This window comes from Cynocephalus volans, chromosome 2 (assembly GCF_027409185.1).
Source record: "Cynocephalus volans isolate mCynVol1 chromosome 2, mCynVol1.pri, whole genome shotgun sequence".
Classification (NCBI taxonomy): Eukaryota; Metazoa; Chordata; class Mammalia; order Dermoptera; family Cynocephalidae; genus Cynocephalus; species Cynocephalus volans.
Genome location: NC_084461.1, coordinates 31,792,038 through 31,809,957, shown reverse-complemented (window position 1 = coordinate 31,809,957; position 17,920 = coordinate 31,792,038). Strand labels below are relative to the sequence as shown.

General features: G+C 44.1%; 1 protein-coding gene across 1 annotated transcript in view; it reads left to right on the top strand.

Moving 5' to 3' along the window:
- AGXT2 (alanine--glyoxylate aminotransferase 2) overlaps positions 1-17,783 on the top strand; it is a 48,368-nt gene extending 30,585 nt beyond the window's left edge. Inside the window, exons 8-14 of the mRNA XM_063087788.1 lie at positions 780-880; positions 1,548-1,640; positions 4,918-5,050; positions 6,499-6,590; positions 8,191-8,340; positions 13,361-13,459; positions 17,676-17,783. Of these exons, the coding sequence (XP_062943858.1) occupies positions 780-880; positions 1,548-1,640; positions 4,918-5,050; positions 6,499-6,590; positions 8,191-8,340; positions 13,361-13,459; positions 17,676-17,783 (776 nt within the window). The remainder of the gene's footprint in view (positions 1-779; positions 881-1,547; positions 1,641-4,917; positions 5,051-6,498; positions 6,591-8,190; positions 8,341-13,360; positions 13,460-17,675) is intronic.
- Positions 17,784-17,920: the final 137 nt, after the last annotated feature.

Genomic DNA, 17,920 nt, shown 5'->3' with positions numbered 1-17,920 from the left:
AACAGATCCTTTGAACTAGGAAATTTTACTCCCTTTCCAGATAAGACCTTTGAGTAAAATTGCTTGATGTCTCACATCAGCCACAATTTCTGCCTTTATTTTCCTCTTAATTTATTAAGCATTTACCGAGCACCTACAGTACACCAGACAGTATGTTTGGTCACAGAGATTCCAAAAATGAACAAGGCATAGTTCCTGCCCATGAAAGGCTCTCAATGTAAGGGAGAAAGACCCGCAAACAACAGGCACAGGACCAAGTGCCAAGGGCTGAACTGCAATGGCTGAATGTTATGGGCTCTAGTGCACTCCTCTTTAAACTGAATTATAATTCCACAAACATATTTACTAACTCTAAAGATGGAGACACTTCATAGCTTTAAAACTGTACATCAGATTAAGTGGCAATAAAAGGTGCCTAGAGTTATTTTCAAATAGATTGAATCCACACCCCAATTACATTTGAATTAGATCCACCTGTTTGAGAGGATGGACGTCCTCAGCCACATAGTCAAGGACACTTTGGGGCATTTTTTCTCCAGATGGAAACAATTGAAGTGGTTTGTTTATGCTTTTATGGCTACCATAATGTCCCTCCGAAAACTAAAGTACAAGTCATCTGAAAGAACGTACCGCCTTTGGAAATGCATGTCCTCATGGCCTAGTTTACATATTCTCAAGGTCTCTAATCAATTTACTCACCCTGTTTTCTGTTCTTTTCTCTCTGTTTTTCCCATTCTCTGGATGCCATTCTCAAATCTTTTGTTTTTGTTTGTTTGTAGACTGCTGCCAAGCTAAAGATCAGTATATTGAACAGTTCAAAGATACTCTGAGCACTTCTGTTGCCAAGTCAATTGCTGGATTCTTTGCGGAACCTATTCAAGTGGGTATACGAACCTTAGACACTGATTGAGTTGAATTTTCAATTATCAGAGTTTTAACTCATACATTCTAATGAATTTCAAATTAAGAGCCTAGTGCTGTGTCCCTCTCCAAATTCAATTTATTCTCCTGGTCCTTAAAAAAAAAGAGCCCCGATTTTCAATTGACCATTAAAAAATGATCTCAAGGAATTGGTAAAGAGCCACAAAAAATGATTACATTGTATAATGATGAATATAGTAATAAAAGTTAAAATTAAAAAATAAAATTTTAAAAAATCTTCATCCCTATACTGAACAGATAGATGAAACTACCGGATTCCTAAAATTCTCAGGAAAAAGAAACACCAATAACTTTTAGTTGCTTAACACCCACACTGTCAGGGGGATCCTTTCTTTCATCTTACCAGGTCCCCTTATTCTACTTTTTTCTAATCTCAAAAAAGAGTAAATATTTGCATCCTTTTTCCAGAAGTCATGGCAGAAGAGTAATGGCCCCTCTTTTCACCCAGAGTTGAAGCAGTTGTACAGACTGTTTTTAAAATTGCTAGTATTACTATTCTGATAATGTTGATAATATGTTGGGGTTTGGGGCTTTTGGGGGGGGGGGTAATGCTTTGAAAGGGCTGGTGCCATTATTATAGGTCTTCTTGGTTCGGTCTTTTGCAGGGCGTGAATGGAGTTGTCCAGTACCCAAAGGGTTTTCTAAAGGAAGCCTTCGAGCTGGTGCGAGAGAGGGGAGGCGTGTGCATTGCAGATGAGGTGAGTGGGGTGCAATCTAGCACAGTGGGAACAGGAAAGTCTCAGTCAGAAGCCTCTTCAAACCTTCCTTTATATTCCAGGCAGAAAGCATCTAGTATGTGAATTCCAAAGTGTGGCTATAAACTAGTGAAGTTCTTGCTAGTTAGCTGGTCAGTTTAACAAGTATGACAAGAACTTAAACATCCAAAATGATGTGTATCAAATAAGTTGCTAACTGGCATAGGTGATGCTACCATTACTCAACATATTTTTTTAAATCCTTTTAGAGAATTGCTTCAGGAGCTGCTGACAAACCACACAGGAAATTTAATCTCATAATCAAGTTTTCATCTTAATTTTTGCCAAAATAGTATTAACCACTCTGGCAGTATATACCTTTTTGATAAAACTTGCCTGGAAATAATATTTTAGAAAAAAATGAATCATCATCCCCAGCCTCTAAATTAGAAGAGATCACAGATATTTGGAAAATAGTTCTCAAAAATTTGTAAAATAACTGAGTTAAGACAGCATTTTTGGAATAGGCACAAGGGACCCCTAAGAGGACTCCTTTGAAAAAAATAAAAGTCATTGGCTATGTGAGCTTTTAGTCTGATGTTTTTTAAAGGGGTCAATTTACTTATAATTACACCTAATATTAGAGTGTATCAAAGAAAGCAGTCTTTTGTCTACTAAAAATATCTATGGAGATTAAAAGACCAGGAGATGGTCACCAGGGCCAGAGAAGTCCTTCAGGCTCCCTGCTCAGTGACCCATCATGATTGCACTAGCACGTGGTCAGACCTACCAAGGACAAGTGGACAACTTGTAAGTGTGTTTCAGACCTGTTTCAATCCTGCCATCTTTCCTGCATAGTTTCCCTCAACTAAAAATTCCCTTCAGCTGAAGTTGGGCTGCCCCTTCAGCAAAAAGTTTGCAGTTTCCTCACATGCAGCCAGGTCTGTGTCATGCCCAGGTGCACTGCTCATGGCTTGGGCTGACACCTCCTGCCCTGCCTGTCCTCCCTTCTCCAACCTGCCAGTAAACAAATCAAAGTCCTAGCTGAAGAAATTTAACCTGTTATTACAAAAAGAAGAAAATTATATTCAGCATGTTTAAAATTAGCCACATCAGTGAGGAGGATAAACTTTGGCCTCAGAATCAGCACACAGTCAAGCTGCCACAGTCAGAGTAATTAAGAGGAAGGACTGAATTCAAGGAAAATGTGAATTTCCGAATTTTCTAAGATATGTGGTTTTATAACTGTCAAGAATGTAATTGGAAACTGCCTAAGACAGGATAACCTTAAGAAGGACTATCCTAATGACTAGGTAAAGATAAGAAGAGCTAGAACTTTCTCAGTACTTACTATGTGTCAGGTACTGCTCATAGTGCTTTTCATGTATTAACTCAGTTAACATTTACAGCAATCCTATAAGGTATGCTCCAGTGTAATTATTACCATTTCACAGATATGTGAATTTAAGTCCAAGATGGTCAAATCATCTGTCAAGTTCATGCAATTAGTAGGAAAAGATCCAGGACTCAGGCTCCCAAAACCACACCACTGACCACCGTACCAAGCCACCCCTCAAAAATGTGGTATAGAAAGGCAAAGTAGGACAGAAAAGGAGGGTACAAGATGGAAACCTGAGTGCAGGGGCCAGTTCTGTCACAGAGTAACAATCACTGGTATTCTTTTCTTTAAAATAAAGAATTTGGAATCAAAGATAGAAAATTGGCAACTTCTGGGGCCAAACTTGGCAGCCAGTCTTGGCTGGTCTGGCACAGACTAATTTTAAATTTGAAATGGACTGCATTTAGGTAGTCCCTGCCCCTGTTCACTGTCATTGACCCAGCCTGCTTCTCTCTCTTGTGTAAGCTCCTCATCCCTGAAGACATTTGTGTTCATAAACCTTAGAATGATCCATCTCTACCCTACTATAAGATTCTATGAAACTGATGCGTCCTAGGTGACCAAACACGGTTTGTTATCCTACAGGATTTCATGCACTGTCCAGAGGCCTTCACTAGCAACTAGGAGACCCAGGATTCTAGCCCAGGTCTGTCTGACCTCCACGTCTAAGCTCCTCTCCTACATCAGTCATTGTCATCTCCTTCTAATCCCTAGAATCTGACTTTGCAGAATCTAGAGAGAATAGGGAAAATGAAAAGGGAGACTGAGAAGAAAACTTGCTCTTTCAAGTGCATTTCGGCTTCAAGAGCCTACACCCCTATTTCCTCCCTGCATTGTGGTATGTGTGGGGAGAAACAGACTGAGAGCCAGAAAGAGATCAAGGAACCTCTACTGGGAAGGCTCTAGCAGGAATTTGCATGGAGCTACTGTGTGGCTTCATTCAATTCAGCACTTCTGCCACTCCATTCATTCTGCAAACACTTATTAAGTGTCGACACTGTATCAGGCACTCTGCTAGGTGCTGTGGATACAGAGAGGAGTAAGACAGGGTCCTTGCCATCGGACACATACACTAGTGATGATAAGCCACAGTAAAAGCTTCTGAAGGCAGCACACTCAGAGTACCTTGAGTGGGAGCCTACTGGGACTCAGGAAAAGTTTCCTAGACCAAGTGATGATGGAGCTGTGTTTTGAAGGGCAGAAATTAATGAGATGAAGAAACAGGAAGAGAGGACTTCTAGAGAGAGAGAATAGCATGCACAAAAAAACTAAGGTCAACTTTCAGTCCAATCACTGCAATTTCTAGATTAAAGAAGTTCAACCCTGAGTTAAATGGCTCAGCTGGGACCTCCTCATGATGCAATTCTCAGGAAGATTCCTGGGAAGAGGATGACCAGCCTGTCCAGGCTGGGGGGCAAGTGCCCCAGGTCTACTAGACTGACAGTAATCCCTGCCTCCTCCAGCCGGGGACAGACCCAGCTTCTACACTTTTCTACCCCACAGACTTACACGCAGGAGAGGCTTGTTAAGGATTGTTAATCCTAATGATTGCTTTCACATGCATTATTGAGAAGATGCTCACAGCAGCCCTGTGATGTTGTACTGTTATTTGTATATCTATTTGACAGGTGATTTAACAGAGGTTCAGAGGACTTCAGAAATATCCAGAATTGCATAAAGCTAGTAAATATCTTTAAATGCCCAAAAGCTCAGGCACAGGTTGAGTACTTTGTCCATGATACTACAAGGCTGGTGATGGTAATGGCTGGCGGTGATGATGTTGAGGGTGAGGAGCAGGAGAAAGGAAAGGAGGAAAGGGAAAAAAACAGAAAAAGCAGCTTCTTGGAAGGTTTCCAAGAGATTTGAATTTGTTTTCATCAGGTGCAGACAGGATTTGGAAGGTTGGGTTCTCATTTCTGGGGCTTCCAAACCCATGATGTCCTGCCTGACATTGTCACCATGGCTAAAGGGATTGGGAATGGCTTTCCCATGGCAGCAGTTGTAACAACTCCAGGTAGGACTGATGGGCAGTTTGTGTTTGCTTCTGGGCCTCCTGCACTGGCTATGGTATAAAACACGTGTTTCGGAACCTGTGTGGGCTGGAAACAGGGATGGAAATGACATGATGTATTTCCCAAGCAAATAAAAGAGAGAAACAGTCTTCTGCCAGATTGTGGGACACATGGAAGAAACGCAGTTCTTTCTGCTCTTGCAGTAAGTAAGACTAATTCTCCCATCCCCACAACGAAATGCAGAGTTCCACCACACTGACAAAGTCTAGGAAAATGTGCTACAAAACTAAAATGAAACCAACCCTGAAACCTCCAGAAAAATCAATCTTGAAAGAGACTCTTACTTGGTCTTCTCACACCAAGAAGCAATAGATTCAAGGTCCAGAGTGAGAGATTTCTTTGTTGATGTCTTATCAACAAAATGGCCAAATACAGTAGAAATTTCACTTATCTAGAACATTCTATGAAATGAACATAAACATTAAAATTAACCATATTTTCCATTTTAGTAAGATTTTACAGAAAGGAATTTTTTTACAAACCACTTATTGTTAAAAATCCTAAGATTATTTTATTTGTTTTTCCCACCAATACTAAGCACATTTCAGAGGCCAAATTAAGTGTAGTAGCTCAGTGTTTTTCCTGAATGAAGAAAGGCACAAAAAAGTGGATGTAGAAGGTGGAGTATAATGAACTGAATGTATACTCACCCTGAAAAAGTCCAGAAATTATGTTACTAAATCCTTGACGTGAGATTATGTTCTTGACATTTCCTTCTTAGTCTCAAGAGTAGAATTCAGAAAAAAAGGTTTAGCTAAGTGAAGCTTCCATGTAAATTCCCATAAATCAAGTTTTAAGGTACTTTTTAATTCATATAACACATTAAAGATTTTGTTATCAAACTTCTCATTGAGTAGATAAGCTATTTTTCCTTATCACTATATTAGTCATCTCAGGCTGCCAAAACAAGATATCACAGACTGTGTGCTTTAAACAACAGACGCTTATTTTCTTACAGTTCTGGAGGCTGGGAATCCAAGCTCAAGGTGCCAGCAGGGTTAATTTCTGGTGAGGCCTCTCCTCCTGGCTTGCAGACGGCCACCTTCTTGCTGTGTCCTCACATGGCCTTTCCTCTATATGCACAAGGAAGAGAGAAAAAGGGAGCTCTGGTCTTCTACCTCTTCTTATATTGACACCAGTCCTATTTGATTAGGGCCCCACCCTTATGACCACATTTAACCTTAATTACATTCAGGGTTAGAACTTCAACATATAAATTTTAAGGAGACACAATTCAGTCCAAAACATCCACTATCAATCAAGTGAGGGAAAAATGAATCGGACACAATGGCATTTACAACAGGAAAGTAAATGTAATCCAAGTGATGTGATGAGAGATGAGGGATAGGAATGTGTCCCTCTTCATCTACCTTTCATTTTCTCCCCCTAGAGATTGCCAAGTCATTGGCTAAATGCGTGAATCACTTCAACACCTTTGGAGGGAACCCCGTGGCCTGCGCCATTGGATCTGCTGTGCTTGAGGTTCGTTCCAGCAGCCACATTAACATCACTCATTTTACAAAATGACTATTTCAAAACCACACACACATTACCAGAACTCTACCACATTACATTATTAAGTGGAGAGTTAATTAATAGTTCATCAATTTAAGTTAGGGTTCCAGTTATCATTCAGCCTTCTCCATTTTTTAAGATATCTTTTGGGTGCTTGAAGTATTAGATAAGAAATAATATATAATAAACTTCACATACTAGGAAATGTAAGAATTCCCCTAGCCTGCTGGTAGCACTGAAGTGTCTTTGTTATCTGGGTAGTGTTTTACAAATAGTTACTAATGGGTATCTTTTTTTAGTTTAATTTTGGCCCTGTCATGTGTATTTTTTCTTTCTTCCTTTTGTCATACTGTCATAAATTAAAGGACTAAAGAGAAATTGAGTTCTACATGATTACAACTTGATGATTCAGCTATTCTGAGCAGCTATTCAGCCTTACCCCACTGATTTAAACTGGGGTCTCATCTGTTGAAAAATATTTTTTAAATGTCCTTGCTAAGATGCATAATAGCATTTGCTTAAATAAATATAACGTATTTCTGCAAGAATATCTGATAAATGAATTACTGTGGTTGTTTGTAGGGAAGAAAACTGGGCTAGGGGACAGGAGTCAGTGAGAGTCATTCTGCTGCTACACATTTATACTTTCTGATTTTAAAATCATAAACATGATTTACCTTCTCAAAAAAAATGAAATTTAAGAGAATTTTTAAATGAAAATAAACACATAAAAGCTGCCCTTGTCAATTAAATAGTTATTTTCAAATATGATTAAATCATGAGATGAGAAAGTGTGGGTAGGAATGTGTCATTTATTTCATTTTGTAGACATTGACAACTTTTCTTCTTTTTTAAGTGCTATGTCACCTCAACCAATTTAAAAGGTAGAGAGGGTTAGGTGAACACATGAGTCTTAAAAACATCAAGGTTTGCCTGGAGCCATGCAATTATTATCAGCTAAATATAAATGTAGTATATTTCATGTGTCTTTTCAAGAAACCCAGGTGTCTGCTGTGAGTGGGATATAACATGAGAATCCTGTTCTATCTTCTGGTGCCCTGGCTCTTGGCACACATGGGGCTCAGCTCAGCTAAAGAGGCCAGGGCCCCAAGTTGAGGTGCTTGGGTATGGGAGTCTAGGTCTGGCTGAGGGCTGCTGGGCAAAGGTCACCAGCCCCCAGCAGGGAAAGCACCTGCAGTATTTCTTTCCTCAGAGCATTTGTCTTGTTCAATACTGCCTCCCAGTTCTCAGCAAAGCCTGGCGATAGCAACCTCAGGATTATGGAATCTATCTTACCAACTGCATTCAGAAATATGTTTTATTCTTTCCTAAATTTCTTACCCACCCTGAAGGTGAGGGGTTTGGGATAGTAAACATCCCCCGTACCAAGACTTTTCTTCTTACGATAAAACTTTCTGCAGTCCATGGTGTGACTACAGCTGACTTTGTTCTGGGTTCTTCTTGGTTAAATTACCTTAAAGAGGATCATCTACATGTGCCTGTCTGTCTTTATCCTCAATCTTAGAACTTTTGCCATGTGAGATCATGTGGGTCTTTCTCTTAACAGGTGATTAAAGAAGAAAATCTCCAGGAAAACAGTCAAGAAGTTGGTACCTACATGTTACTGAAGTTTGCTAGGCTGAGGGATGAGTTTGAAATTGTTGGAGACGTCCGAGGCAAAGGCCTCATGATAGGAATAGAAATGGTGCAGGACAAGGTAGGTACTGATCTGCTGCTTTCTGTGGCTGCCTGGGGCCAGCAGGAGTGAAGGTAGGAAGCATCCACTGAAAGATCATTCATTCATTCTCAGGGCGAGAGAGCACATGTGGACAGCAAAAGCCAACAAAACCCTTTGGGGATTAGTAGGGAATGTTGAGCATGAACAAAATGCTAGCAGGTCATTGAGAATTCTAGAGCAGTGAGGGACAGCATTTGGAAAAGAGAACCAATGTTATCCCTGCAGCTAGCAAAGAGCATAGGCAATGACTGAATACTGAGAAATATGGGATGGGAGGAAATTGTCTGGGGAGGGGCAGACAATCCTTACTGACCCAGAGAGCTAGTGGAAGTAAGGGAGAAGGACCAGGAGAAAGCTGTGGTGAAGATCTGGGGTGAGGATGTTAAAGATACAAGGGTAGTTCAAAAAGTTCATGGAAAAATAGAATTAAAAGATAATACGAATCATTGCATGAATTTTTGGAAGTCCCCTTGTATACTGGGTTTTGCATTTGTTTGCTTGTCTGTGAATGGATTTCGATCTCCCAAGTAACCAGGGAGAAATGCTGCCCACGGAGATCTCAAACTCAACACAACAACACTTGAATCTAGCATTTTCCCCAAACCGGTTCTTCTTCCCAAGATCCCTGTTTCTGTTTCTCATCCTCCACCATTCTCCCAATTATCCAGCCTTAGTCCCACAAAATAATCTGTGACACCTCCTCTTCCCTTGTTTCTAACATCAAGTCCTGTTGATTCCTTCTTTGCCATGTCTCTCAGATCCTTCTGCTTCCCCAACAGTTCACGCCAGTAGGAAATCATGCCTTTCCTCCATAAAAACAAAGCCTAGGTCCTTGGCATGGGGAGGAGTATCCTAGACTAACTTCATAGCCCTTACTCTTGTCCACAGGGATCCAGCTTTCTCTTGAGTGATATCTTGCTATTTGGTCTTACCACACCATCCTACCTTAGAAGGACAGATGCTGAATTCTTTTCATATTCAGACCAGATCATGGATATAAGACTCTTCCATGGATATCACATGGCAGAACCAGTACAAAGCAGGAATGTTTAAATAAGATTCGAAAGCTAAGGGAAGACAACAGGAGAATAAAGAGTAATATGAGACTAGGTTTTCCAGCTCACAAGCCAAAATGTCCTTATCTTCAGCTTGTGGCCCAATACAAGGTTGTTTTAAGGCTCGGAAGAGTCCATCCGAGTCCCTGCCCCAGGATCTTCCACAAAGATATCCATATTCCTTAAAGTCTAGACTCCAGAGCAGAAAGCCCATTGAGAGAGGAGGGGTTTCTTCACCTGTTACTTACTATTCCAAACCCAACTCTGCACACCCAAAGTCACATGAACAAAGATGTTTGTCAGAACTTTATTCAGCATAGTAAAACATCAGAATTCTCCCAATGACCATTAATGCAGGACAAGCTAAGTCATGTTGGGTTCCTACTACAACAGAATAGATATATATTTGTCATGGAAGGATGTACAGACTATGTTGTGGAAAAAATAAAACAGGCTATAAAATAGTATCTGTACAATGAGTTCTTTGTCTTTGCTCTGCCATTAGTCAGTTCTAAGCATGGGCACTGAGGGAAGACCACCCATATTTAAATGCCAGCTCTTCCATTTCCTGTTCTGCTCACTATCCCCTCAATGCCATTCACTCTGCTACATCTGATGTCACTTGCTCAAGCTTCCCTCAAGCATGGGATGCAGTACCCTCCTCTCCATCTCTGTCTATGGAGATCCAGCTCTTCACACCTCCCCCTTAAAGCTTGCCTTTGCTTCTCCCCGACACGGGGACTCCACCCTTCAGAGAGTTCCTCTAGCAGTCACTGTCTAAGGAGCTCCTTTGAAAAGATCTTTTCTACTATCATAGTCAGCTCAGGCTGCTGTAACAAAGTTCCGTAGTTTACGTATCTAAGAAACAACAGAAATTTGCACCCAAAGTTACATAGTTGTGGAATCTAGGAAGGCCAAGTTCAAGGTGCCGCCAGATCGATCGGTGTCTGGTGAGCGCTCACTTCTTGGTTCATAGATGGTTGTCTTCCCACCCCACACGGCAGAAGGCATGAGGGAGCTCTTTGGGGTTTTCTTTTATAAGAGAGCTAATAGCATTCATGCAGGCTCCACCCTCATGATCTAATCACCTCCTAAAGGCTCCACTTCTTAATACCATCACATTGGGGATTAGGTTTCAACCTATGAATTTAGCGGAGACACAAACATTCAGTCTATGGAATTCACCATGCATTGTTAACTCAGTTTTTGTGTGTAAATATTTTATTTCCCTAAATAAGTTGTAAACTTTTGAGGCCAGGAAACATGCAGATAGTAAGTGCTTTATAAGTGTTTGTGGAATGATTTTAATGCAATACTTCAGACCACACCCAAGACTTTGCTATGACACCATCCAGCATAGCCACCATCCCATACAGTGGTGGTAAGGATGTAAGTTTGTACATCCCTTTGGACAGCAATTTGAGCTGGCCAGTTAGCTCAGCTGGTTAGAGCACAGCCTTATAATCCTTTGGACAGCAATTTGTCTGTCAAAATTATAAATGTCTATACATTTTTACCTGGCAATTCCACTGCTAGAAATGTGTCCTAAAGAAATGCTCCCAAAAGTATGTAAAGATATATATGAACAAGGATGTTTGCAGCATTGTTTATAATCATGAAAAACTGGAAACAACCTAAATGCCCAACAACAGGAGACTGAACAAATTACTGACAATTGATGAAATACTAGGTAACTTTAAGCAGACTAGGTCTAAATACACTGATATGGAAATATATATTATAAATATGTATATATATTTAGATAGATAGAGCCAATATATATATACATATATATATATCCAAGATATATTATGAATTATTAAAAGAAAATTAGAAATATGACTTATTTGTTTAAATATGCATATTTAGCCAAATTATCAATAGGAGGTGTCCCTAGGAATAGGATTGGGGAAGGGGAAATTTTCCATTTTTACTTTATGCATTTCTGTACTGTTTTACTGTTTGAAGTTTTGGGGTTTTTTTAAATAACCACAAAATTATTTTATAATCGTTTAAATGCACATTCACCAAAAAAGAAGCAATAAACAAAAAAGATAAATGCAAAGCTACATTATACACCCAACATGCATTTTAGTTACTAACATGCCCACTTCATTATCAAGCAGTGGGACACAGTCTTCAGTACAAGGGCCTGAGCAGGCTGCCCTGTGGCTTTGCCTCATTAGAGTTTCCAGCCTGCTTTTCCCTGTGGAATGCATGCAGCATGTTCAGTTAGTCACAGCAATTAAAGGTGGGAGTTGGGGGGGTTGATAAAATGGGCAAAGGAGCAAGGGTGTCCTGGCCAAGACCAATGTTGGGGTGAGGCCAAACAAACTCCACCTATCCAGATCCATAATGTTGGGCAAGGCCCCCACCAACCCAACTTCCCTTCAGGAATCTTTTCAAGGGGCACTGGCCTCTTCTGACCTCTGGTCTTTCAAATCATGCTTGACTTCTTTCCAGTTCTCACAGGTTAGCCCTAAATTATTTTGTAGTATTTTAGTCTTCCCTCACTAATTAGATGAGAACCTCAGGGGCGAGCAGAAATACACAATGACATTTTGGGGTCAATGGAGAAGATCCTAGTCTTTCCTCCATCCCAAGTCCTCCATTATCCAATAGTCTGAAAGTTTGAACATTGTTTATTTTTACCTTAAAGCTTTAAAGACAGGCAAAAAACACAAACATCCCTGGGAAGTCCAATCCTGTTCTATTCTCAGACACTGACACCTTACAAGGAATGGAGGATTTGGGGAGAGAATTGGATCAGGAGCTGGTGGGGGGAGGGGAATGGATAGCAAAGCCCAGAGGGAGGGTGGGTAGGAAGCCCTGAGGGATGTGATGAAGCTGGGCACGGTGGAGGGAGTCCTCCTCTGCCTCACGAGGATCGCAGGGGCTGGCCCACGAGCAAGGATCATGTCTCATGCACCTAAAACCAGGAGCCAGGCCCGGTGCCGATGCCCACTGTGGCTGGGCTGCAGAAGAAAGAGGAAAGGCCAGTGGCAGTGACGGCCTTCAACCCTCAACAGAGGAAGATTGGAGCAGTTCTCAGCCCAGTCACCTGAGGAGCACTTTAAAAATACAGATGCCTAAGCCCTGCCCCAAATACTCTAATTTGGTTGGCCTAGCATGAGGCCCAAATATCTGTAGTTTGAATGGCTTCCAAATCATGCAGACACAGTCAGACTTAAAATAACTAAGTTAAAGGTAGGTGTTTGGATTCACACACTGGGAAAACAGGAGACACACAGCAAGAACGCAAGCCCCAGCCCAGTGTCACCAAAGAAGTATCGGCATGCCTGAACCCCCTGGTACCAGGATCCAACTTCAGATGCCTAATGATGACACAGCCTCTTGGCTCTTGAAGTGCTTGCCTTCCCTAACCCTGGAGGAGGAAGTCTTGGGGGAGAAAGAGCAAATTCCAGGAGTACAGAAGATGAGGACAAAGAGCCCCACCCCCACCGTGCTGTGACCAGTGCTGTGACCCGTGCTGTGACCCAGGGAATGCTTGGGCTGCTCAGGCCGTGCCCTCGTGCAACTCTGAGCCAGTTCCTGGACTTTGAAATGGCCTCTTGACGTGGGCAGAACGAAGTGAAGAGGAGCGGAGCAGAATTTCCACATCAATAAAGCACACGCCACATTCAGCTATTAAAGAACCAAACTCCCAGGGTAGCCATTGGCAGGGCCAAGATTCACTGGCTATCTGCGTGGAACTTCATTTTGTTTGGAGGAATTAGGCATGAAGTGGGATAAAAATAAATATTTTTAATAACAGCCTCCAAAAATCTGATTCAGCAATTAACAGCTTTATTAACTACGGGGGATTGGGGTCGGGGAGGGAGGATGAGAGGAGAAGGGCATTGATTGCTTGAGGGGTTTTTCTTCTCTTGGAAATAATTCTTTGAACCGTTCAAACAGAAAACGTTTTGAAAATGTATTTGCAGACGAGCCGCCAGCCTCTTCCCCGTGAAGAAGTAAATCAAATCCATGAGGACTGCAAACACATGGGGCTCCTCATTGGCAGAGGTGGCATTTTTTCCCAGGTAAGAGAAAGGTTGGTCTTGACCTGTCACTTTAGGTGGGCGTCTCCCTGCTGTCCCAATGCTGGTGGCTTTCCTGCACACTGTGCTAAGCGGAGTCAGCCGCTCTTCCTCCAGGGATAATGCTCAGGCGTATCCGAAAGGAACGGGCAGTGACTCCTTCTGGCCACGAGGGGGCGCCGTAGTGTAACGGTTTGGTCCCCGCGGCTCCGGCGAGAAGATGCGGAGGCACGTGCGAGACGCGCACCCACAGCAGACGCTCTACAGTGAGGGTGCTGATGCAGTCATAACGGCCGTGCAAGAAATCATTTTGCTCATGTATGAATGAATTCTGACCCTGTTAAAGCAATCCTAGCCGTTCTCAATTTAGTCCTGGGCTCTGAGCTCACAAACCTACTTAGTGGCCACTGTGGCAGGGAGCAACGTAACCGCGCTGGAGGGCCCAGGTGACCCCTGCCAGAGCGGTGCGGGACCATCCTGGGCATGGTCACTAATGCGGACTCAAGACCAGCCACTCCCAGTGTCCTTCGCCCTCGGACTGAGCGACTCAGACCTAGATCGTCCTGCTCCCTGCCTGGAGAAGTCAGGCCCAGTCCCCCGTCAGGACCTGGTGTCCCCAGTGCCGCGACTGCAAGCTGCTGCTGCTGCTGCTGCTGTGGGCAGTGATCCCCCAATCCCGCCCACCGCAGGCCCCTCACCAGGGATGGGCTCCACGCAGAGATGTGAGAGCGAGGGGGACTTGTGCTCTCTAATTCGTTCTTGTTCTTTGTCATCTTTCTTTCCCATTTTAAACATTCCTCATTCTTCCCAGTCTCCCTGCTCCGTTCCTGCCTCTCACAATTTCAATAGATACTGAAATACCCACTTCTTGCCTCATGCTTCTCAGGGGAAGTGGAAGCTCTCAGGCAAGATCTCTGTATAGACTCATCTGTCCCCACACCCGTTCTTAACGTCCTGTGCTAGTCCATCAGGGCGGCTGTAACAAAACACCGTAATACCATACGCTGGGCAGCTTAAACAGCAGACATTTATTTCTCACAGTTCTGGAGTCTGGGACGTCCAAGATCACTGGGCCTGCAGATTCAGTGTCTGGGGAGGGCCTGCTTCCTAGACGGCCATATTTTTGCTGTGACCTTGTGGCACATGGGGCAAGTGAGCTAATCTTCACATGGGCTCTGCCCTCATGACCTAATCACCTCCCAGAGGCTGCATCTCCTAATACCATCACATCACCTTGGAGGTGAAGATTTCACCATATGAACTGGGGGGGGAACACAAACATTCAGACCTAGTACCTCCTCTCCCGAAGACTCCAAGAATGAGGCGTTTCTGCTGTTCGGATTCAGACCTGCCACCTGTGCCCTGATCCCTCAGTTCTCCCTCCCCCTCCCACACTTTTTCTTTTTCCTGTTTTCGTGGCTGGCCAGTATGGGATCTGAACACTTTACCTTAGCGTTGCAACACCATGCACTAACCTACTGAGCTAACCAGCCAGCCCTCGCTCCACCTTAACACAAGGCAACATTCCCATGTTTTCTTTCATGTTAAACTTTTCCTCACCTTCCTCTCAGCCTTTAAAGAAACAGACTTAAAGCTCTCCCAGCCCAAACCAAACCAGGCCAAACAAAACCAGAATGAGCACTTCTGCTGGGACATCCTCTGTGAGTTTTTTCTAATCCTGGCCATAAATATTTTTTGGTACAAATCAGACAGCTTAATTTAATGATTAAAAATCCTAAGACATGTAACTTAGAAAGACATAAAACAATTGTTTACTTGCTTAGCTACTCCGTTATTTGGCAAACATTTATTAAGCACTCAGCAGCAGGTGTTATGCTGCAGTCTTAGTAAGATCTGGTCCCTCTCTTCATGGAGCTGGTGGGAGAGAAAGGCAAGTAAACAGAAAATGATAATACAAGGTAGTAGGCTCATATGTAAATGTAAAAAGGGGCATTACAGGAGACAGAGGGGACTCCTAGGTCAGCCTTTCAGTCTAGCAGTGTCTTAAACAACAAGATAAACAAAGCGCAGGTGGAAACATGGCAAAGTGCGCAGGGCTGCCCGCACGCTGGCAAGGCCGGTGCGTAGGACCGAGGCGGTGTATGGGACTGGTACGGAGCTCTCGCTGCTTGTCGGGAGCTATTCTAAACACTTTGACTGAACTGATTCATTTAATGCTCTCAAAAAGCCTATGAAATGAGTACTCTTATTATTATCCTTATTTTATAGATGGAGCAAAAGAGGCACAGAGAGGTTAAGTAAATTGCCCCAGTCACACAGCTAGTATGTGGCAGAACCATGATCCAAACTCAGGCAGTCTGATTTCTGAATCTGTCCTCTGAGGAGGGTAAATCCAAGGAGACAAGATGGGAGGCAGGGAGTCCGGGTGGGGCTGAGGATGCTGTTTGTATCTGAGCGGTGGGAGTAGGGATAGAGGAGACAGGCTGAGGACAATTCTGGAAGTAAAATGCACAAGACTTGCATATGAACAGTGAGGGCAGGTGGGGGATGAAGCCCTCATGTCTGACTTGGTGTAGGGTGGCAAGAACGAGCTCAGGTTTGGACACGCTCCATGTGAGGTGCTGAGGAACAGCTGGTTCTATACACAAGTCAATGCTCAGAAGAAAGGGCTGAGGCGAAGATCACGATTTGGGGCCATCAGCATATATGTGGTGAGATGAGGAAATCTGGAAAGTCTAGGGCCTCGATGAGGAGCACAGTGAGGTGAGGATAGAAACCTGGGTAACACCAACTTGCAAAGGGCAGGAGAAGGAAAAGATGCCCAGGTGGAGACAGGGATGAGGAGTTGGAAGAGGCTGGGGTCCTGGAAGCAGGAGAGTGGAAGGTGCAGGAAGAGGGAGACCCACCACGTCCTGTGCAGCAGAGAAGGCCGGGACGGATGAGCTGAGAGATGCCCGCAGACTCACACTGAGCAGGCAACTGTAGGACAGCGGTGCCAGCAGGTTGACAGAAGCAAATACCAGACTGCGATGGTTTGAGATGAGAATGCAGGGAGGGCAACGTGAAAAATAATGGCCGATAAGCCTCAACCAGCCTCTTTAACAAGTGTGGATAAAAAAAGCAGGAGGATGGCATTTGTATGGTAGCCAGAGGGGACCAGGGGCCCACACAGATTTTTATTTGGTGTGGTTTGGATCTGGCTTATGAGAGCTTTAAGCCTGCTTGTTTGTGGGCTGAGGGGAAGTCGAAGATGCAGGAGAACACAGGGCTGTGTCCTGGAGTGAAGGTGATGGGATCAGCGAGGGTCGAGGGACAGGTGCAGTGGAACGGTAAAGACACCTGGTTCTCTGAGCCTTCAGGAAAGGATTTAAGATTGAACGTGGGAGCAAGCAAGTTTATAGACAGACCCTGCCTGACAGCTTCCGTTTCCTCTGGGAAGCGTGAGGCATGACTGTCTGTGAGGCACAGTGAGAGGCGTGGGCGCAGAGCAGAGCCATTCACAAGAACGATCAGGACGTAGAAGGGGACAGGAAGCTGGCAGAGGGCCAGGAAAACTGGGGGGACCAGCAGAAGCTGGCGACCCTGAATCTCTAACGGTGTCGGTCAGCCTAGCTGTGTGATTTCCCCTAACACTCGTCAGCCATGTAGCCGGGAGCAGAGCAGTTGGGTTACACTCTGCTGAGGCTGGGACTTGGCCACGGCTGCAGCAGCAGGAAGGAGGGGAGGACAGGAGGGACGCACTCCCAGTGGACAGCGCAGGCAGGTGGAGGCTGGCGTTTTCGTGCTGAGGATAGATGGACCAGGAAGCCACGAGAGGGCCATTTCTGGTGGAGAGGAGGCTCGGGGCACTGGCCTGGGGCATGAGTGGCTGCAGAGGAGTGGAGAAGAGGGGCTGGGGGCTGTGGCAGTCAGGAAAGTGAGAAGCTAGCTTGTGTCATACACATGGACACGGAGGTCACCCTCGGTGCTGGCCAAAGGGGAGAGTCAAGAGGGGCCTCAGGGAAGGTGGTAGAAGGACCAGGAGGTCCATGGAGGACAAAAAGGGAAAGGGGCAGAGGCAGATGGTACAGGGGTTTGTGCGGGGACTGGAGGAGCGACAGCCTGGACACGGCACTGGGGAGAGAGGAGCAGGCCAACCCCATGAGAGAAATACGACAAAGGGCATAAACTCAGGACTTGGGATTCTTACTCTAGTGCCTCTCCTCCGAGTCGGGTCTGATGCTCTGACGATGCCTCCCCCTCCGCCCTGTCTCCTCAGACGTTCCGCATCGCGCCCTCAATGTGCGTCTCTAAACCAGATGTTGATTTTGCAGTGGAAGTGTTGCGTTCTGCCTTAACCCAACACACGGAGAGAAGAGCTAAGTAAAATTTTGACAAATAAAAAACCACAGCCTCAAGAACTTCCCACTTGTGTTCAAAAGTAAATTTGAGGAATTTCAGAACCACCGAGATTTGGAGAAAACCTGCAGCTCTCTACGGTAGTTGTAAAAACATGGTGGCTGC